This window comes from Morus notabilis, unplaced genomic scaffold, assembly GCF_000414095.1.
Source record: "Morus notabilis unplaced genomic scaffold, ASM41409v2 Scaffold922, whole genome shotgun sequence".
NCBI classification, from domain to species: domain Eukaryota; kingdom Viridiplantae; phylum Streptophyta; class Magnoliopsida; order Rosales; family Moraceae; genus Morus; species Morus notabilis.
Window position 1 is genome coordinate 89,515 of NW_010358078.1, and position 10,823 is coordinate 100,337.

General features: G+C 31.9%; 1 protein-coding gene across 1 annotated transcript; it reads left to right on the forward strand.

The window, feature by feature from the left end:
• The first annotated feature begins 1,054 nt into the window (after positions 1-1,054).
• On the forward strand, positions 1,055-7,259 carry LOC21391429 (cytokinin riboside 5'-monophosphate phosphoribohydrolase LOG1). Its single transcript, XM_010091664.2, has 7 exons — positions 1,055-1,292; positions 1,722-1,819; positions 1,953-1,983; positions 3,166-3,265; positions 5,425-5,495; positions 6,596-6,739; positions 6,869-7,259. The coding sequence occupies exons 1-7, from the start codon at positions 1,173-1,175 to the stop codon at positions 6,959-6,961; spliced, it is 657 nt and encodes a 218-aa protein (XP_010089966.1). The 5' UTR covers positions 1,055-1,172; the 3' UTR covers positions 6,962-7,259.
• The last annotated feature ends 3,564 nt before the right edge of the window (positions 7,260-10,823 follow it).

The following is a 10,823-nucleotide window of genomic DNA, read 5'->3' on the forward strand; positions in this document are numbered from 1 at the left end:
GAAAAAAAATATCACATAATAAATTATTTATGAAGTAAATATAAAATGAATTATTTTAATAGAGTAAAGTGAGAAAAAAAATCATGAAAGTATTTTGTAAGAAAATTAAATTACAAAAAGCTCTTGACAAAAGATTAACAAATATTAAAGGGAAAAAAAAGCAAAAGAATAAGAGAAATAAGAAAAAGTAAAAAAAAAAAAAAAAAAAAAAAAAATTAAAAAAAAAAAAAGAAAAAAAAAAAAAAAAAAAAAAAAACAAACAAAAATGAGTGATTAAAATAATAAAAACAAAAGAGAGAAATGAGAGATTGATACGTGGTAAAAGGAGAAGCAAGATTTTTACCTTTTTTATGTACATTAGATTAGATATGTCTTTTTTTCTTTTTTTGATCCTTATACAATCTATCTTTTCCCACAAAGTAATAGTCTGTATATTCTTCAGTGACTTTTACTCACCTACTGGTAATTATTATCGCATGCTTTTAATCAAATTTAAAACATCCGTGCTAATTTTTATCTTCATACCCACATATTGAGAAAAAAAAAAACTATTTAGTATAATAAAATATTTATTTGTGTAAAACCAAATAGCCAACGATATCACACTAAAACAAAAAAACAAAAAAAGCAGTATCGTTTGTCATTGGTGGGCTATGCATATGTAGGTAAGAGGAAAATGAAGCAAGACATGTTATTTAATTTTTTTCGTTTTTGGTAGTTGTCTTTCTAATTAAATTTTAACATCTCGTAAATAATTTAAGTAATTTTAGTATTTTATTTCTATTTATTTGATTAGATTTCTGTGACATTGGGGATAATTAGTGGAGAAAAAGCCACTGAGAGAGAAAAATGAGGTCCGTAAAAGATGGGTATGTGAATTGTAATATTGGTGGAGTATATTTTGGTTGCCCGTGAGTACTGAGTCGTGATTGTGAAGTGGTATGTACGAGTATGAGTATGGCATGCACTATTGCGCGTGCTGATATGTACGCCCAGTGACCCTCCCTATAAATATATTACAAACACACCCCCATGAATTGAACCCTCCCTCCCTCATTCTCATTTTGTCAAAAAGTGTGGGACACTAAAGCCCGGGGATATTTGCACACTTCTCTTCTGCTTCGCCACCCAAAAAAAAAAAAAAAAAAGCAAAACAAAACAAAAACAGAGAGATGGAGATTGAGAATGAATTTAAGCTATCAAAATTCAAGAGAATTTGTGTGTTTTGTGGAAGCAGTCCCGGGAAGAAGACCAGTTATAAAGAGGCTGCTATTGAGCTTGGCAAGGAATTGGTAAACTAATGCTTCTCTGTTTTTTTGGCTTTCCTTTTTTTTTTTTTTTTTGGTTTTCCTTTTGTTTCTCTTGTTCATTCATTTCAAAGTTCAGACCTTTTCCATTTTCTATGCCATGCTCTTGAACCTTAATGATTAAATAAAAGTTGGACCAACTCAGAACATGACAAATAGGAAGCTGGAAAGGCAACGTTCTTTATGAGCTTCCTCTTTCTTTCTCTGTCTCTGAAACTTAATTTCATTTGATTTTTCTTCTCTATTTCATTAATTTATCAAATGCATTATGTTGGGCATCTCTCTGAATTGGGCTTTTTCTTATTCTCCATGTAATGAAATTGTGGAGTTTCTAAATCATCTCAATCTTTTCTTCTGTGGGTCTTTTTCCTTTTTCCTTTTTTTTTTTTTTTTTTTTGGTTTGGATTTCAAAAGGTTGCAAGAAACATTGATCTGGTTTATGGAGGAGGGAGTGTGGGTTTGATGGGTTTGATTTCACAAGCTGTTTATGATGGTGGTCGCCATGTCATTGGGTGAGCTATATCTTTTTCTCTTTTTTTCCCATAATTTCTCGGGGAAAAAATTCTTCAAGTACTAATTACTTTTTTTAAGTCATTTTGGGTATTCATTCTTCTCAACTGATTTTTGTCATATTATTGTCTGTAGAGTTATTCCCAAGACACTCATGCCTAGAGAGGTATGTATGTTCTCTTTACTGTTGTATTACTTTCTGTAAAACTTGAAAATGAAAGTGACTAAACAACTATAGAGAAAGTAATAGAAGAACATTATCTAATTCCTTCTTCTTTTTTTCTTTTTCTTTTTTGGTTTCAAGTTTTCTTTTTCATCTTGTGGTACCTGTATATACATGAAGTTCTACCTCACTTTTGTTATCTTAAAACTAAGGATTACATGCTTGTCTGTTTCGAGATTCATATGATTTCTAACATGAATTGTTTTGATTGGTTCTCAAATTTTCATGTATTTCATTTCGCAAAAGCAAAAAAAAAAAAAAAAGGATTTGAGGAACTCTCTTCTCATTCCCATTGTTCATCTGGGGTCTTCACCATTTTGTCCTTCTCTATCTCTATGTTTCCACTTGTTTGATTTTTTTATTACATCTGAAACTATGAAAACCAAAATATCAGCGTTTTTAGTGTGTGTAATCATCTCTTTTGATTCTTGTGTTTTTCCCTTTCTTTCCCCTGTTTTTTTCTACCTCTTCTTTATGTTCCCAAGTGGCAAATGTTATCTCCTGGCGAGTTATTGCCAATTTATTTTTGACATCTGCTTGTGTCCACCACTCATCATTTCTACTCTTCTCCTCTCTCATTCTCTCTCCTTCTATTATTATTATTTTAAGAATTACACGGTATAGTATGAAAAAACCTACCAATAAGATGTATTTTTAAATCGTGATATCACACTTAAATCATAACAGAAATATACTAATAGAATACAATTTTAAACCGTCGAATTAAATTAGTATTATATTATATTAAAAAAGTATGACAACACTTCGACGGAATTTAGAAGACGTTTGGTTCATGGATTAGAATCATTTTCGATTTACGTGTATTTTTTGTGAGAGAAAACACTGTAGCGAACTATGAACTATGATTCAAATCAGGATACGAATCCCCTTACCAAACATTAATAAAAATCTAATAATTTAAAGTTGTGTATATTAGTAGAGTTAATTTTTTCCCTCGTCTTTTTTGTTTTCCAGGAACTTTCTATAACCACTATATGCATATACTCATCCATGCATACACACAAAAGTGCCATAATTGTGCCTAAATATATTTATATTGTTTGTTATTTGTCTTTGTTTTTATTTTTTTTGGACTGATGAATTGGGATTTTGGTGAGTCTTCAGATAACTGGAGAAACAGTGGGGGAGGTGAAGGCAGTAGCAGACATGCACCAAAGGAAGGCAGAGATGGCTAGGCACTCTGACGCTTTTATTGCCTTACCCGGTTTGTAAAACCTCTCACTCCCCCATTCCTACAATTTCATCTCACAACTTTTTACCACACTTAAGGGGATTATTTAATTTATCACCCACAAGTCACAACATAAAATAATGATATTTATTCCGATAGAAATAATACCCTATACTCACAAAATAATAGGTTCTATTATATATTGTCTCACTTACTCACTTAACGAGACTAATTTTTTATTATTAATGAAATTTAATCCTATTAAGATGAATTAGAGTGCTCTACAATATATCGTTACCAATTGAGAAGATAAAAAAAGAGCAACTTATTTGCTCCCATGAGAATTATCCTAATCAGATACAAAAAAGAGCCCCACTTACAGGGTCCATTTGAGTCTCAATATATGGGGCCCACTTTTTATGTTTACGGAGATAAATTTCCATCGAGATAAAAAAGAACTTTCCTAAAAGAAGAAATATTGGCATTAATGGGGAAAAAAAAAGCAAGTACCTTTGAATTTTGCAAATATTTTATTGTGTGAATACACCATAAAATGGTAGGGGGCAGGTATGGAATTAAAGAAAGTAGCTTAATTCTCTTTTTGCTATAAAAGGTCTTCTTTACCGCATTTCAATAAAATTCTCTCTTTTTGGGGTGAAACAAGTTTTAAGGTTTTGAAATAAGAACTAGCTTCTAAAAGTCAACTATGTATGTTGACATACCATGTTGTGCACTTAAAAAAGTTATACACATCAATACAAAAGAGTGGCTTACTAATACATTTTTGTCCTAAAAAAAAAAAAATGCTCCTTGGAGAATATTCTCCAAGATGTGTATATTGTCAAGATACCTGTTTAGAGGGTCCCCTTGAACCTGGCCCTCCTTATCTAAATGGTCTAATTTCTGTGCACTTGTGTAAGACCAACTTAGCCTTTTTATGACTTTGAAAATGGAGTTTTTAAGCTTGATTTCATCTCACATAGATAACTTTGATGTCTTTTTTATTTACACCTTATAAATTACGAGTTATTCAGGAAACTTACCTAACCAAAAAATAAAAAAAGTAGAAGGCAAATAAGGAACAAAGACAAAAGTCTTGTGAACATATCCATTATGGAAATTCACATTAGAAGTTTAAGTGTCAGAAAATTGTTTTAAGTTTTCATGTATTATGGGGTTTAAACTTTAAGCAGAGTAGTGAGTAGTGAGAAGTTTTTATTTTATTTTTGGATGAATGACTATGACATGTTTGATATTTGGTCCTCAATGGACCCCAAAGAGGGTAAAAGGCCCATAATAATAATAATTGGAGAGAAACCACTCAAGTTTTCTGAATTTATTTTCATCACGCTCTGACGCTGACAATCAGGCTTCTAGGGAGCTTGTGTGGTTAACATGCACTTTCTCACTGTGATTATTCCCTCAGCCTGTGGTCTCACTCTGATATCCAATCCATTCACTTATTTTGGAAGAAAAATGAAAGTGATTGTGATTTTCATCTCTTTCTTTCCCAAAGAAAAAAAAAAAAAAAAAAAAAAAAGTCTCTTTAGCTTCAACTCTTCCTTTTCTTACACCTATCCGAGACTAAGCAACAGCCCGTCCTGATTCTTTTTTTTTTTTTTTAATTTTGTATATGTGTATTTTGTTAGATTTTGTAGTTTATTCCCTTAAAAATCTGAAATTATATATGTTTACCTTTTCTCAAAATCAAAAATCTGTCCCTCCTCATTTTATTTTCTAGCTCATTTCAATAATAATAATAATAATAATAATGATAATAAAAGTAGAGAAAATAGCAGAGAAACCCAACAAGCTTGCCTTTTAAGAAGTTAGTTAACCAAATTTGGGCTAAGAGTCAAATATCTATGGGCCAATTTTATTGTTGAGCCTTGAATTGAGTCAGATGGACAACAGAGTTTAAAGCCTTAGCCCAAAAACTCTATGAACTGGGTTCTGGTCTGGACTGTTTGACTAGGCTTTTACCCAATCTTTGATTTGGGCTTATTTGTTTCAAGGCTTTTCTGCCAATAAACAGATGCAATACATTACATGGCATAAATATTTGATCTTCTGCATCAAATTTCAGTGAAACTTTTCTGTGCCTTTAAGATGTTATAAAAATGTATTTACTAGCAAGTGCTTGTGTACCATATAAATTAGGAGATTTAAAATTCAACATTTTTTGTATGAAGGTGGTTATGGGACTCTTGAGGAGCTTCTTGAAGTGATAACTTGGGCACAACTTGGCATCCATGACAAACCGGTAATGCAAGTTTCCAAGGTTTTTTTTTTCTTTCTAGTTAAAGATTCATGATTTAAGGTGGTGAAGAAGATTATTTTTTTTAGGGCTGGTAATTTCAGACACGTCACGATAAAACGATACAAAAATGATACAAAATAAATGGGTTTGGACCGCACGATTATTAATTGGGTCGTTAACGGGCTAACACGAAAATAAATGAGCTGAATTCGTGTCAGCCCGTTTAACACGCTTAATCCATTAAGTTATATGGGCCATTAACGGGCCAACACAACACGACACGGCCCACTCGTTTATAACCCATATATACAAAAATAAAAAATTTATAAAAAAATAAAAAAGACATTCAACCTTATGTCATTTATTAAAAAAATCCATGAATAAGTTAAAGCAACTGTAAACTAATTTTGGAGCGTAGTTGGACATTCAACTTTAAAGAAGATATTTTCTTATATTTATTTTATGTTTTATGCACTTAAACATTCAAACGTTTGGTTATGTTTTCAAACTTATTTAGATGTACTTGGTTATGTTTTCAAACTTCTTTTGATGTTTGGTAATTGGTCATATTTTGAAATATATATATATGATAATCTAGTAGTATCATATATATATATATATATATGTTTGATATTTAGATATTTTTATGTGTGTTGGCTATTTTGGAGAATTGGAGGATTTATGTTTTTCTTATTATATGGTCGGCAAGTTTTAACTATAAGTGATATTAAGTAGTCAATTAATATTAGTTTTGAATACAATATAAAATTCAACTATTTTTGCTAGTTGGGTCATAAATGGGTTGTAAAAGTGTTTTTTTCGTGTCGATCCGTCACGGCCCATTTAATAATCATGTCTGCGTGTCGTGTCGTGTTAAAAGTGTAATTAACGTTTCGTGTTCGTGTTTGGGTTTCTAACACGTATATTAATCGTGTCGTATTCGTGTTTATTATAATGGTGTCGGCCTGAACACGACACGTAAACACGAATTGCTAGCCCTAATTTTTTTTAATAGTAAAGACCAATATCAAACATATTTTCATTTCCCATTTCAAAAAAATAATAATAAATAAAAACATTTTCATTTTTTGATGATATTTCAGGTGGGTTTGTTGAATGTGGATGGATACTACAACTCCTTGTTGTCGTTTATTGACAAAGCAGTGGAGGAAGGCTTCATTTGCCCAAGCGCGCGCCATATCATTGTCTCTTCTCCTTCTGCCAAGGAGCTAGTCAAGAAGTTGGAGGTAATTAATGTTCTTCCAATCAAACTATTTCTTTTATTACTAGTACTTTTTTAATCCAACTTTAATCTCATTTTTTGTTCAAAGAATTCTCTTAATTTTTTGTTTCTCTTTTTTTTTTCAATATTTTAGGAGTATTTTCCGCGCCATGAAAGAGTTGCTTCAAAGCAAAGCTGGGAGATTGAGCAATTAGGATACTCCCCAAAGTTGGACATCTCAAGGTGAACAGATCATTCACATTTTGGGCAGGAAACAAAGAGAAAATAGCCCATTGGTGTGATGGTGAAATGGACTAATTTTAGGTGACTAAAACATTGTTGAAGTGGAATTTGCTTTCTTTTTTGTTCCTTTGTTGCCCACTTCTGTTAGTGTAAACTTAAAAAGGTTGACTCTTTAAAAAGTTGGTAGATTTGATTCCCTCCCCTTTTTTTTTTTTTTTTAATGCATAGTTGGTTCTCTAGTGCTTACTTTGGTTGCCCAGAAGTCAACAATAAAGAAAAACATAACCAAAAAAAATATATATATAGCGTGATTTGTGCTAAAACTGTTGTAGAAGTTTTTTATTTTTCTTTCATAATTATCACTTGTTGGCAATGATTGAGAGCACCAAGTATACATTGTCCCTGATTTGTTATACCAAACATCAAGTTGAGGAAATTATTAATATTAGTAATGTTAATTAATTTCTCAACTCTTCATTTAATACCGATCATGGAAGGGACAAAATCTGGAAGCTGACACAACTTGCTCTATAAAAACTAATGCGAACTCTAGAGGTGTTTAGTAATATCCACGTGATTTTAGAGACGTTTGGTTCATGGATTAGAATCATGTAATTAGAATCATTTTTTATTTACGTGTATTTTTTGTGAGAGAAAATACTGTAGTGAATCATGAACCATGATTCAAATCATGAACCATGGTTTGAATCCTCTAACCATGATTCAGTTTAGTGTCGCTTGCATAAAATCCCATGTTGTCCTAAAACTAACATAGAAAGAAAAAGCATTCAAAATAATAATAATAATAATAAACAGAGCAAGAAAGAGATAGATTTACTTGGAATATATGCAAATTGCAACCAAGATTCTAATTAGCACCTAAATTACCTCGCTAATTTATTGTCTGCTCAGCTAGTTTAGCCTTTCCCCCTTTTTTTTTTTTGGTCCTGAAACTCCAAGCTTCAGTTCATGCCTACGAAAATATATGTGGCCAAAAAAACCAACGACCGAGACATGAATAAGGTTGTTGTTTCAATTGTTATTTTTTATTTGTAAATTATCAAAAGATCGCTTAAAAAGATATAGATATCGAATATTCGATGCACTGTCATATTAGTACACAATTAATCGATCACAGCCGATCACAGCCCTTGAATCTCTGGTTTAGTTTATAGTTTCTTTTTTTTTTTTTTAAGGATCTGTTTTCTTATATATTATATGTAAGTCAAAACGATGAAATATGCCAAACGAACGTCCTAAATATAAAGATTCGGGTTCTAGACTTTCACATGCACCAGAAACGAAAACTTCAACTAGAGGCCTTTCTTTCCTTTTTTTTTTTGTTTTTTTGTTTTTTGATAATTAAGTTTAAGTTGTAATTGAATATTGAGAAGTTATATCTTTATAATCTAAAAGAATACAATATATCTATCTTCTCAAATAAACCCCATTGTTTTTTGATACAATATATCTATCTATCATAGTTGCCTATTCATACTTCTAGTCACTAAGTGAGCGTTTTAAATCAATTTTACAAAACAAAGCAAAAATTCTTTATAGCATTTAAGGGTACGTTTAATTCTCTGATTCGAGTTTTTAATTCGAGTTGAGATGTGATTTTATGTGATAATTTTTTACTGTAATAAAAAAGTTAGATGTGACTATTTATGAGAGCTTTTTATTGTAATAAAATTCAAATTTTAAATTCAAATCAGTGAAATGAACGATGCTTATAGCTCAAATGAGAAGTACATCTGCCAATTTTCTCATTAACATCCTCCAAAACCATGTGAAATGCCTCGAGAAAAACCATTAGGTATTACACCACTCATAAATACCAAGCAAAAAAAAAAGGCACACTATTTAAGACCAGAATAATTAGTTTGACTTTGTCCATATGACAAACCAAATATAAAGCCCAAGACTTACAAGAGAAGCTCACATGGCGACCCCTTTAATTTGAAAGTCCTTTATTTGTATTTTTTTGAAATTTTTTTTGGTATGAAATTTAGAAATTGTTTTCTTCTTGTTAGGTGACAGAAAACTAGCACATCCTATAGCCTCCTCATGCTGAATTAATTGCTGACATGGCTTCCACTAGATCTTCTTTTCCGCTGAGCCAAAATGCCCCTCCACTTTTGCCTGCCAAATTTGTCTCATCTTTTGGCTTCCTCGGTCAAATTTTTGCCCATCTATACGTGTGCGCTTCATTTTCAAGGACATTCTCTATTGACTTCCAAGGTTGACTTTCTCTGAATTGTTTGGGGTTTTGACCTTGGATGGATCGTCACGAGGAAAATATAATCCCAAACGTCTGTGATCGATCATATAAATATTGGTTTATTACGCGTGCACGTGAGATCTAATTTGACATTTTAACTCAAGGCTTATGATATGTTTGGGCACGTGCATGTTCACGTAAGTGAGATGCCACGTGGCTAGAGTGATGTATGCGTGGCACGTGTGGGGGTGCTTCTGAACTATATATTAGCCTGTTGGCTAAAATGATGATTATAATCATAGCGTTTTTATTAAGAATTGCGAGAGTTGGAGGTAGAAATATTGTGAATAATGGAGATGGCTATAGTAATCTTTCATGTCATTTGATAGGAGTGGGTCAATATGTTGTTATCCATGGAGAGGATTTATAATAATTTTTCTTGTCGTTTGATAACATTATTATCATAATAAGAATGATTGAGAGAGTTAAGGGATGGAGAATGCAATCCAGGCTAAAGAGAATCATAATAATCTTTGATAATATTGTTGAGTTATAAGGGGATGAAGAATGCAATCAAGGCTAAAAAGAATCATAATAATCTTTGATAATATTGTTGTTTGGCAGGAGATGGATGATAGTTATTTCACGAATTTATTATATTGCGTGTTTTATTATCATAAAATAGTAAATTAAAATTTGAATCATGTGGTCATTAATTATTTAAATCCTTCGACAAACGGATGAATTCAACTTAGTGGCCCTGGAAATATAGACTCGCTCCCCCTTTTGCATCTCCATCCTTCAACCAAACAATGATGGATTGAAAAACACCAACATCTAAAAAAAAGATTGAGAAAAATATTAGGGCTGTTCATGGGTTGGGTTGGTGTGGGTAGGACTTTTTCTTCTCTCGCCTCAAAAAGTGCGGGTTGCACATATTTAGCCCCAACGATGTTAGAAAAATTTTACAACCCAACGAAGTTGGTTGGGGCAGTGCGGGGTGGGTTGTGTGGTCGGTTTCAACATTCAAAAAATCAAAGACTCAAAGTTCAATCTAACATTCAAAGTTTATCATCAAATAGAAATAGTAACCATCCTTATCAGTCCATCCAACATCAAATATGAAGCAAAGTAGTTCATCCAACATCGAACATAAAGCAAACATAAATTAGTCTACACTCATAAATTAGTCTTAACATAAAGCAAACATTGAGGCTTAATTCAAATCCATCCAAAACAAGCATTGCAATAGCAACCATCTTTATCAGTCCACACTCATAGGCTCCTCAATGGTTGTAGTAGGACATGAAGTTGAGCTATCTACATGAGAAATGAAAATAGCTTAAGTACTAATTTGAATAGTTTAGAGTTCATATAATAAAATAGATTAAGATACATACAAATTATTGTCTTACCTAAGTTTTCATAAGTCTCCAAGTCATCCAAATAATCTCTTACTTCTGAAAACTTCTGAAAAATCATAACATGGCCTATGAATTTTTTGGGAAGCGTTTAATTACCTCTTAAACTTTTATTAGCTTAAGCAAAGGTCGCCTCTTTGTCAAAACGTTAATGGATGGCCACTATATTAAAATAAATTGTTAATGTACGTAGTGGCAACCTACTATAGCATTTCTCTAACATA